We start from the raw sequence: 12,289 nt of genomic DNA, 5'->3' as shown, positions 1-12,289 counted from the left end.
CAGCCTATCCTTGTTGACATGCTGTCTAAATAAAAGCCTCGTTGTGTTTTGATAAAAGAAGAGGTGGCTCACATTTCATTCAACATGCTCCCAGAACACAATGGGCCAACAAAATGGGCTTAACGTCCTCTTAATGCAGGAAAACGCCCTTCTCACTCATTCACACGTTTTCTCTTTCTTTCCAGAGACATTATGCAAATCTTCAATTACAAACACTGTATGGCAAAACCAGACCCAGAGCAGTACACTTTTGAATATTCAAGTAAAAATGTACAAAGAGCCACATACAGCAGTACAGCACAGTCAAGCCCCCACGTACTGCAATTGAAAAAGAAAGGCCAACATTTAACAAAGGAGATGAATGCATTTGCAGCATTAACCTACAGTGGTGGTGTTTTTGAGTTGATAATGTTCTTTGATCGATGGACAATGAATTCAGTCATTTAAAAGAAAACAAGAAGAAACGCGTCCATTCTTCTGATGCCAGATGCATTTAGCAGAATATCGGGATATAATATAATAGGACGAGATCCCATCTCCCGTCTTTCAGTATCGATCAAAATCCCCATGGTAGCTCTTGCACTGTGGACATTTTGAACCCGCGTTTGTGTGATGATGAATGACTTGTGCTCCCACTGTGTAAGCAATGGTTATAGTAGTAAGTATTCAAGTCAAATGCGTTTCCACAGTTTCCTTTGGAGGACAGCGTCATGCAAACCTTAACAGGGAAAAACAGGGCCGTGTCCAGCAATAGGCAACCTAGGCGGCTGTCTGAGGGTGCCACCTGCAGGAGAGGAGGCGCCAATCGGGCGACCTTTAAAAATATAAATATTTTGGGGGCAATTTAATCTATGATGCATTCGTAACGATTATAAAAATGAAAATAAAACAAGGAACCCACGTCGACTCCCCGTTGCAGACGGCCAGAAATGCCACTGAGGGCACAGACAAAAGGAAAACAAATCCACACCATCTGTCCACAATATAGTGTGATAAGCAGTTTGTCTATTATAAAGCAAGTTCTTTGAGCCCCCCCCCCACCCCCCCCAAAAAAAAGAACGAAAAACAAAAATGGATTCCGTCAAAGCTTTGAAGTCCAGCCTTTGTGTTTGAATCAGGCTGTGAAAACTATTGTCTGGAGTATGCTGTTCTTTGTTTCTGGGATGGTGGAACATGTTCTCCGAGATGTATTTATACAGAGGTGTGGCCAGCAACGATGCAACAGCTGATACAACACCTTCCACGTGGCCTTCAAGACCGGGCATCGACTCCAAAACAAAACTGCTACCGCTTTGGCCTTTGCTACGGCGTACCTTCTTGCCGTTAATATCAATGGAGAACCAAAAAAAAAAAAGAAGTAAACGAATAAAACAATTTCTGAGAGTTTTGTGGGGAGATGTGGGCAGAGATAGGGCGAGGAGATTATGTGGAGGTGATGACACCTTTGACCATCGGTTCTCTGTTGAGGTACGTGGCCCAGTACACGAGGTTGAAGGTGCCGAAGAGGACGGGAAACACTATCCGGGACATCTTGTCGATCTTGCTGACGCTGTTGTAGGTCTTCTTGGGGTCCAGGACCTTGGTCTCTGTGCCGCCGCGGAGCTGCACGGAGGTGGCGTTGGAGATGGTGGAGATGGACATGGACAGGTCCTTGCTGAGGTTGGGGGAGTAGTTGCAGCCCACCGAGGAGATGTTGTTGGACTTCTTGGACAGCACCATGGGGTCGCGCTTCTGCAGGCAGAACACATTTGTAGGTTAACTAACACATATAGACCTGAGCTCGATTCTACAAAATGTCTTCTAAATCCTACCAGTTTTCTGAAAAACCTACGTCACTGGTGCTCAACCTTTTTCATGTCATGGAGCCCTAGAATGAACTCTATTGGGCCACGGACCCCCATCTGAAAATATGTCATTCCAGGGACCCCCAGAAGCAAAGATTTGAGTTAAAAACGCTCTGAAAGAATATATATTCAAAGATCTGTGCCACATTTTAATTTTGATTAGAAAACATACATTAACCACCCTATACATTTCGGCCATTTGAAAATAGCCAATCTACAAGCTCGAGCTTGTAGATCTGCTATTTTCAATAGATTTTGTACACATTTTGAACTTGAGTACTATTACTTTTAGTACTTTTAGTACAATTTGATGCCGATACTTTTGTACTTTTACTCAAGTACATTTTCAATTCCGTACTTTTACTTGTAACGAAGTAGTTCTAAATTGCAGTATTGGTAGGGGAGAGCCGCCACGATTGTAACGCGCTATGGTTGTAACATGAACGTTATCTCTTGATTGGTCAACGCCATCATGACGCCATCGCGTCAGTATGTGTACAGCAACGTACTCTACGTGCCCAGGAAGTTTGAAGTGTTTACCTTCATCCTGAGCTATTGGCGAAAAACTGAATTTTCTCAAAAACCAAATTATTTACACCTGGAGTATATGTGTGCTACAATTTTTTTCTTTGATGTTGGTGAATAAAAATCCACATGGATGTCTTCATGCTTATGTTCTTCATTAGTTTGCATCGTGTTTAGACTGAATGCACGTTCATTCTGGTCTGTAAGCAACAGCAAAGAAAACTTGCAAAAGTGGATCAATTGTAACACACGCCGGCTCCATTCAATACCATTATAGGTCCTATTTACACAGTTGACATATTGGCCAATATTATATGTTCAGTCAGCTGTCTTCATTACAGAGTGTATTCTAAAATTAATGTAGGGTTGTATAACATTGTACAACTCAATAAATTAAACGTTTGTTTAATCAATGTATTTTCCCATTGAACTGACTCAAGCGCCCAAACTGGTACACCCATACCATTTAATATTTCCCTTATTTTTTATACATTTTCTTATCACATCCATGGTATGAAAACAATGCTAAGGAGTTGCTTCAATGAAATATAATTGCTTTAAGTTGAAAACGATATGTTTAATGGTGTTTTTTAGCGTGCCATTACAATTAATCCGATATGCGCAGCAATTGTAACACTGGAACAGCGTCCACCACCTCTACCCCCTCATGGAAGTAATTGACAATATATAAAATTACAACACCAACTTTGATGAGGCTGTATTGCTTTGTTTAAAAAATATAAGGTTTTCTGAATTTCCTGAAAATTTTATATTTTTCATTTCCTGAAAAATGAACATTTTGGAGTTATGAGGTTTCCTCCCGACAGCAGAGAATTGCTTTTTTGAAATACCATTCCGCTGCATATACGCAACAGTAGGCCGTTTTAGAGGAATATGGTGCATTCAAGTCTTTATTGATTGTGTCGACTCAGACTCTCGATGAATCCATGTTGAAAGAGAGAGAATAGGTCACATCACTCACATGTTGATACAGAGTGTGTTTGTCTGGACACGTAGCACCAGCATTCATAATGAAAATGAATGCACCATATTGTTGTTGAAACAGTCCACCGAAATGGGAAAAAAAGAACAAGAGAGACTTCTTTGAAAGACATTGCAGATAGTGTAAAGACTGCAAAAGGACCGTCAATTCAATTGTACACAGGCAAACAAATGAAATAAAAAAGTAACCATTCTCTTGGCTTCCAAAGAAAATGTGTCTGTGGTCCAACACAACGTAAAGAGAACTAAATAACTACCAGAGGAGTAGCAGATGGAAGCATGAAGGAATAAGGTTTCATTCAAAATTTAATTTCTTCTTTTTGTCAGGTGAAACCTGACTTATGAACGCTCATGAAATGTACGCGTCCTCTCCGCCACTTATCCTCCATCAGTCGACTGATCATCATCATCGTCATGCTGCCTACGCCAATGGGAGTCTGACCCCATACCCTCAAACGCCACCTAAGCAATGGGGGTCTGACCCCATACTCCAGAAACGCCGCCAGCCAATCGCGTTGTGTGATTGCCTGCCTCCTAAGCTATCACGACCTTAGAGTATATATTAATAGAGACGGCACCGGATTTCTCCTCCCATCCACTTGCATTAAGTTGCTCAAAAGCGCATGAGGCGATTTCACTCCTCCTTCCGGGTAGGAACAGAGTGCATTCTGGGATGGATTGGACCCAAACACATGAACGTGCTGCCGTTGACTATCATTGCACGCGTTCACGTGCGTTCAAGTATGAAACAGCGTTCACGTGTCATCATGAACGTGCACAATGATAGATCAACGGACCAGCTTGTTCATGTGCTTGCGTCCAAACTGCAATACCAAATTCGGCCACTATGTCCATTTCGCCTCAGGGTTTCCTCCGGGTGCGGTCTCTATTCATATTTACTCTAAGATCACGACCCACTGCCAGCCAGCCACTGTACGACCGCAGTTCCAAGCGACAACAACAGTGCCAGTTGCCGTGGGCTCCCGCTCGCCCGCCGGCCTGCCCTGACTGGCCTCAGACTGTATCAAATATTAATGACTGACTATCGTAAATGATAAAGAGACACCTCCCCAACGATATCGCAGAGACAGTTTGTTTATTTTGCTGTCATGCTGCAGATTCATTTTCTTTTCACTCCGCTCGACCACAGAACGGGGAGGGATACCGGAGAACTCGCCAGTTTTCCGACTCGCCGCGGTTTGGTGCATTTTTGTTTTACTTCACCTTCATTTCAGAAAAAATGTGCACAAAGACCCGCACACCGTCTGCACACGCAATACGAACACTTTATTTAGGCAACGCTTCGGTCAAAGACCTTCTTCAGGCACCTTCATTTAAAATGCATTGAATTGTGTGAGAGAGAGGATAGTTGTTTAGAGTTTACACTAGATGAAGTAGGAATGCTAAAGTTTTAGGGCCAAAGTACAGACACAATCTAATTCATTAGTAAACAATATCCTGAATTGGTCTTCACATTCATACGTTTTTATCATTATCTAGCTGACCATTTAAAATTTGCATAAAATAATTTGACCACTTTGGAAATGAACTATAACATCTGTGGGTTTGACAAACTACACTGATGAAGACGGCATGTTAGCATAACGATGAAGACATCGATGAAGAATGTTCGCTGCGGCGAGTTGGAAAACTGCAGAGTTCTCCGGATACCCGGGGGAGAGCACGGCAACTGGCACGAGAATTAGTCACTCGACAGACAGAAACATACACATACTATACAGTATATACACATACCTGTATATATATATATATATATACTGTATATATATATATATATATATATATATATATATAACGCTGCCTGCACCGCAATACGGCCACGAGGTTACTAAAATCAGAATAATAATAATAATAATATAGGAGGGAAAAAAGACAAAAAGGGAGACAATGGAGACCTGGTAAATGTCACTATGTGATCATTTCTCGTTTATTTAAAGTAGCCAATTATATTTCCCCCCCTTTTCTCCCAATTTTTAGTCATTATGCCAATTCATCCCTCCCACTGCTTACCACTGCTGTTGTTACCTGCTGATGATTCGTTCAAATGATTCATTCACGTTCAACGTTCAGTTAGTGCTTCTGGTCCCGGCGGAGAGCATCTATTGCATGCAGGAGCGCTGCTATTGCATGCAACTGTGTCCATCCGATTGCACAGAAACACTGCACTGTCAATCACAATCTAATTGGGGGGGCATGAACGAAAGCGTGAACGCAACAGTTGCAAGAAGTGAACGTGGTCGTTACGTTAGACCCTTCCTCACCCCAGGAGTCAGCCCAGCTCGTGATCCAGTCATGTCAAATCTTGACTATGACTCTCTCCTTACTGGCCTACCGGCATACGCACTTAAGCCTCTCCTGCGCGCTCAGATCAGCCAACGAAGGGAAGCTAGAAGAACAATCACCAAAAAACGCTCCACACGTCTTCTCCCTTCTGGCTCCAAAACTATAGAACGCACTTCCCATTGCAATCAGACTCACATTCCATCTAGACATACCACTCTAAAGTGTATACGTATAGTTTCATTATAGCCTATAGATATTCCACGGTTCATAGCTTATATGATTGATGACTATTGTTTATGTCTTTTTTATGTATTTGATGTATTACCATGTGCTGTTCTTGCTTACTGTAAACCGCTCTGGATTAAGAGCGTCTGCTAAATGCCTAAATTGTAAATTGAGAAAAATGTTGGTGCCAGGATAACATTAACATTAATCCTGTAGAGGAAAGGAGTCAGTGTGTCTAATATGTCTAGTAAGAGGTCAAGCAGAAGAAGTGATTGTAGGACAGGTCATCTGTCATCCGCATGCATAAAGCAAAGGCAAAGAAAGCAGCATCACTGGAGCAAGCTGCTGCAAAGTACAAGAGCAGGAACAGGAGCCAAACTATATGGAACATGAATGAGCAAAGTGGAGATACACAAATAGCCGCTGGTGCCGCAGGACTTTCTGTGAAGGCACATAATGTGAGCAAATTCAACCCAAAGGCAAATGGAATTTGTGCTAAAAAATGGTGGCCATGAACCATGCCATTACAACCTTCTCTTATGGGGGACCCTTTACCACATAGAGACATACAGCCATATTTAATGCATTTCCTTTATTAGGAAGATACAAGCTTGTCACATTTGTATTTTCTCGAACAATACACTAGGGGGCAGCTCAGAGAGCTGGTGTGAAGCTGCCATCTCAATGACAACACAACACAGACATCAAAGAGCAAAACCGTATGAAAGCAGGGGCAGGTTTATGCCACACCGGCAGCCGGTCGTGCAAATACTCCCCCAGCCGGTCGCCAATCTTTTAGAATTGGTGTTTTCTCTATTTGTACTATATCGAAGTAGGTCATTCATTTACTAAAAAAATATGGTTTCTGTCTGACAGCAACAAATGAGCGACCAGTCACGCTACAAACATGCTAAACCATGATTATTCACAATGCTGTGAAAATACTACACAGTTTCACAGACTGCTTTTTTATTTCATTATTTTTTTTCTGGTTTGTGTGAAATTGTTATTGTTAATAATGTAAAATCAGTCTGTATAACACCAAATTGGAGCATTGGTTCGCCCAGGGTGCCTGACAAGCTATAGGAAAGAACACGTTTGTTAATTAATGAGCACAGAATAGCAACAGCTTGTGGACCAAAGCATTTGGATGGCCTGGTGTTTAAAGGCCCAGGATGTTCTGGCACTTCTGGGGAAATCCCGCTGTTCCCTGCTGAAACGCTATGCTAGAGGTACTGTACTGTACAAAACATGGAGGACATATGAGGCCATATTAAGCCGCAGGAGAGATGAAGATCTGCAGTTTGCCAGATGCAAGAATGAGCCACGTTCCTAGATACGGTGATATAATTCTGCCTTCATTGGGAAGAGTCAAATCCATTATTCAGGTTTTCAAAACCGAATAAAGTATATTTCTCAAGGGGAGACAACTGAATTCCCGAGAGTAATTGGAATCAGTTTTCTTTTTATATTGACCATTTTGTCAAAACAAATAAAAACTTGACTAAAATGTTAGGGAGGGAATTTGGTTGCATGCGGGTGTTGTGCAGTGAAAATGGCATTTTCAGCATGCAACCAAGTGTAAAATCTGCCATCACCAAACGTCGCACACTCTCTGCTGATTTCTAGTCGTCTTCACCTTTGAAGCCGCTCTGCCCCTCACCTCTGGAACTCCCTCCCCATCAGAAACATCAGAAACATGGACTCTATCACTATTTTCCAAACTCACCTCAAAACCCACCTGTTTAGGCAGGCCTATGACTCTGCGTGACCTGTGTCTTCTGCTGCAAGCTGTGTTTTGTTCTGCTTTTAACTCTGTTTTTGTACTGTTTTTAACCTGTACGGCGACCTTGAGTGCCCTGAAAGGCGCCTTATAAATAAAATGTATTATTATTATTAAATTGACGCACACGTACGTACACACACGCACACACTCCTCTCTCTCTCTGTCGCTCTAATTAATTAGTCTCATGTCTCATAGGTGGGTTCCAGTCTAGTGTGGGAGTAGGGCATTCACTTCTAGTCATTTTTAATAGTTGACTAGTTTACTAGTCGACTAGTAAAATAATGTTATTTAAAAAAATATATATATATTTGTACATTTAAAAACTGTGTACATTGGTGACTATAACTATAATCTACCTGATCTCGAGGCCTACAAAATCGGGGGGAAATTTCTTTTTTTTTCTTAGTCAACTAGTACCAACAAGGTCGACTAGTGGATTTACTAGTCGACTTTACATGCAGCGCCAACAAAAACGAGAGCGGTTGTTGTTGTTGTTCACCTTGGGGTGCTGCGCCTCCATGGCCTTCTTCCCATCCCAGGCCCAGCTCCTCTTGGTGAAGTAGTTGACGGTGGCGAACTCGATGAGCGCCGAGAAGACAAAGGCGTAGCAGACGGCGATGAACCAGTCCATGGCCGTGGCGTAGGCCACCTTGGGGAGGGAGTTCCTGGCGCTGATGCTCAGCGTGGTCATGGTGAGCACGGTGGTCACGCCTGTTGGTCAGGCACGTGCAGAGAGTGTTAAGAGAGGACAAGGGCTGAAATCCCATGAGAGGGCACTTTTGGCCCAAAATAGCAGTATGGTTATTTATTTGTATGTTTTCACCTAATTGGCACCAACAACCTGAACTCGCCCACCGCTGTTAATAACAGGGGAGCTTAGGAGAGGAGTTATGTTTATGATGTCATTAAAGTGGTGTATTTGTGCGATTGGGCCTTGACTCAAAGGTTTTCAGCTTCCAGAAAAAATAAGACAAAAATAAATCACATGGAAGACATATTTGAATATTACAACCACACCTGGCTTGGGGGGTCTATTAGAGAAATGTTAACTACATAGACACATACTAAACACCTGGGGGTCTATTAGAGTAATGTTAACTCCATAGACAGACACATACAAAACACCTGGGGGTCTATTAGAGAAATGTTAACTCCATAGACATAGACACATACAAAACACCAGCTTTTTGCTTCTATGTGCCGACGGCATGGAACAAGCTCCCACTGTACCTTCGACAGGCAGCCTCTGTAGACATTTTTAAAGCACAGCTCAAGACCCACTTCTACAACATTGCTTTTAATTGATCTTTTATTTTTTGTTATTCATGTCCTCACTGTATTGCATTACTGCTTGTTGTTTAATGTCTTTGCCTTGCTTTTCTTTTTTTTCTACATTGCTCTGTAAAGCACTTTGAGCTGCATTTCATGTCATGAAAGGTGCTATACAAATAAAGTTTTATTATTATTATTAGAGTAATGTTAACTCCATAGACACATACAAAACACCTGGGGGTCTATTAGAGACAATGTTATCTCCATAGACACATACAAAACACCTGGGGGTCTATTCGAGTAATGTTAACTCCATAAGACACATACAAAACACCTGGGGGTCTATTCGAGTAATTTTAACTCCATAGACACATACAAAACTCTATATTTTACTTTAGTTTTGTTTAGTTGGTCAATTTTGTATCATACAGTGTAGGCTACTTTTCACAGGTAACACAAAAATTGAGAGAAAAAGAAAACCCACATCTCTGACCGAAAAGGTACAGGCCATTTGCCATTTGCCAGAAAGAGTGGCAGACATGTGAGCACATTGTTCTGGTTAATTATTTAATTACTTGATTGGAATAAATGTGCTTTCTGTTTAAGGAGAAAATATATTTAAAATGTACTGTAGTACTGTAAATCCCAATGTCCAATGACTGCAGCATCAAATAAATACATCGATCGATTAGAACAGATGTGTGATCCACACTCCAAATAGCGAGGCTGAGGACGATTCTGTGTTTCCACTAATTGAATAAAACTAATTAAAATCCTTGAAATGGGAAGCTCTAATGTCTGCTGTTAGTTTTCCCATTAACCACTTAAATCCTATTATACTTCATTGACTAAGGTCCCCCAGGGGCCTTATTTGATCACTCAAAAGCCAATTCTCTACGTCGAAATTAGGCTTTTCCCGCCCAAAGATTTGTCTATTATGACCAGAATAGAATATATATCTTCTGCTCCGGATTTGAACCTGGTTTCCTGCACAAGTGTTGACATTTTTACCATTGAGCTAATAGCACAAGTGTTGACATTTTTACCATTGAGCTAATAGAGCCTGCCTGCTTGCTCAGGGGATACAAGTCTATAGTGAGACTTGACCTTAAAGGTCATTACACACTGGGGAATTGGCGAATGTGCGAAAATGCGACAGTTTTCACTCTTTATTTGTTCGCTCTGGTGTCGAATTTTGCAGACATTCGCAGGCGAACTGCAACACCTCTGACCAATCAGAATGCAGCCCAAACTGCGTTGCTGTGTATAAACAGCGGCGTACCGTACAGTAGCTGTCAACAGAGCAGCAGCCGGTCCGGCTACGCAGGTCGGGATCATACTCTATGGTCGGGATAGCACAGCAGCACACGCTGTTGCACACCTCCCCTCCTACTGTGTGTGTGTGTGTGTGTGTGTGTGTGTGCGTGCGTGCGTGCGTGTGTGTGTGTGTGTGTGTGTGTGTGTGTGTATGTGTGTGGAAATGGCACATGGGTGTGCTAACAGCAGCGAGCAACGGGCTCTGCCAAACTTTGGTCTGTATGTAGGGTGGTCTCAGGTAAAGTGGGCCATCAGGTAAAATGAGCCAGCTATGTATAAGGTTTCTGCCTCCTAGACCTTTGGGTTTTAACAGCCAATGCTGCACATGTGTCTTGACACAGCTGTACTTGACAAAACAATTGATTTGATTGGTCTATTTTTTATGGTGTGACCATGGCAACCACTTTCCAAAATGGCCTCCACCTGCTGTTATTTTACAAATTCAGGTTCTAGACCACCTAGGCTCTTCATTCTGGTACAGAGCAGCAGATAACCAAAACAACCCTCGCACTATCTCACATGTGCCGTTTCTCGCACTATCTCAAATGTGCCGTTTCTCGCACTCTCTCTCGATAGTGCGATTTCTCGCACTCTCTCATGTACATAGTACCGTACTTGTCTGTAACTGTACCTAGCAGGGCTGTACGATATGGACAGAATTTCATATCTAGGTATTTATGCCAAATATTGCGATATCGATACGATATATATACGATATATATATATTATTATATTATTATTTAATATTACCATTAAAATGTCATGTTCTATATTTTAAGTGGTGCAAACATTATTCTATAAATATTGTGCATGGTTCATACCTCGACAACGATACGATAACATATTGTGCTGCCATTAGTTACTTTACACTCACCGAAGACGGTCCTGGCGGGAACAGACTCTCTGTTGAGCCAGAAGGACACCTGGGACAGGATGACGGTCATGAAACATGGCATGTACGTCTGGATGACAAAGTAGCCAATCTTCCTCTTCAGGTAGAAGTGGCACATCATCACCGTGTACTGACCTGCAGGTCGACACACACACACACACACACACACACACACACGCACACAAACGCACACACACACACACGCTTGAGTGCTTGAGCGCTTTAAGGACAAGGAAGACTTGCCACTATAGGCTGGCTTTGACCAGAGTACCGGCATATAGTAAGAGAGTGGCAACACTATAGCGTTGACTCTCATTGTAACAATGGAATGCGGAATTGCTCATTCAATGGGGATAGTTCCAGCCATAGGAGCAATGTTTGGAACAATCTATAGCCCATAGGCGAGATCAAAGCGTGTCGCTATACTCTCCTACTCTACCTTCATGACAGAAGGTTTAGTTAAAAAGGCTAAAGCTCTAAATTCCGATTTAAATCATTGCCACATAGACTAGACTATAGTGTTTGTACAGTAACATGGGGCTCCCTGTCTCTCCAGCTCTTTAATAAACAGAACAAATAAACAAGTCGCTGAACGAATGAACGTTTTCCTGCAGACAAGAGAAAGTATATATTAACTGGAAGGCCGTGGCGTGAGAATGATGCACCCTCCCTGCAGCGCGGCCATCTAAAATCAGATGAATCTGCCAAGAGAATGAAATCATGCATACAGGAACTGAATTTGTGGTTTATATTATTCACGAATGCTAGGTAGCAGCAATTGCTATCCCCTGGGAAGCCTAAATTACGCCCCTGGCTAGACAGATGGACGACGGAGAGACCTCAGTTGCACGCTGCTTAGACTAAATCGACTGAACCCACATTGCCCGCAATCGGTTTAGTATTACAGTCACTGGCTATAGCATGTACTGTTTGTTTGTTTGTTTGTCGTTATTTATTTTCCTTTCTGTCCTTTCTTTTTAACAAGGCATATGCCTAGAATGGACATATTGATGCCTTGTGTGTATTTGTAAACTTGAAACCGACCCCTTTCCCCAATAGGGAATGTCATGGGAATATTACGGTGCACTGCGAGGGAATATCTGCTCTACACCTGAAAAGTAA

General features: G+C 42.2%; 1 protein-coding gene across 1 annotated transcript in view; it reads right to left on the bottom strand.

The window, feature by feature from the left end:
* Positions 1 to 1,083: 1,083 nt before the first annotated feature.
* The window catches only part of gabra5 (gamma-aminobutyric acid type A receptor subunit alpha5), a 54,558-nt gene continuing 43,352 nt past the window's right edge, over positions 1,084 to 12,289 (bottom strand). Inside the window, exons 7-9 of the mRNA XM_083759061.1 lie at positions 11,150 to 11,302; positions 8,186 to 8,397; positions 1,084 to 1,731 (exon numbers count right to left, since the gene is read on the bottom strand). Of these exons, the coding sequence (XP_083615187.1) occupies positions 1,423 to 1,731; positions 8,186 to 8,397; positions 11,150 to 11,302 (674 nt within the window). The 3' untranslated portion in view covers positions 1,084 to 1,422. The remainder of the gene's footprint in view (positions 1,732 to 8,185; positions 8,398 to 11,149; positions 11,303 to 12,289) is intronic.

The sequence above is a fragment of the Protomyctophum parallelum genome (genome assembly GCF_964188405.1).
Source record: "Protomyctophum parallelum genome assembly, chromosome: 23".
Classification (NCBI taxonomy): domain Eukaryota; kingdom Metazoa; phylum Chordata; class Actinopteri; order Myctophiformes; family Myctophidae; genus Protomyctophum; species Protomyctophum parallelum.
Note: the sequence above shows the minus strand (reverse complement) of the source record. Positions and strands in the feature narration are given on the sequence as shown.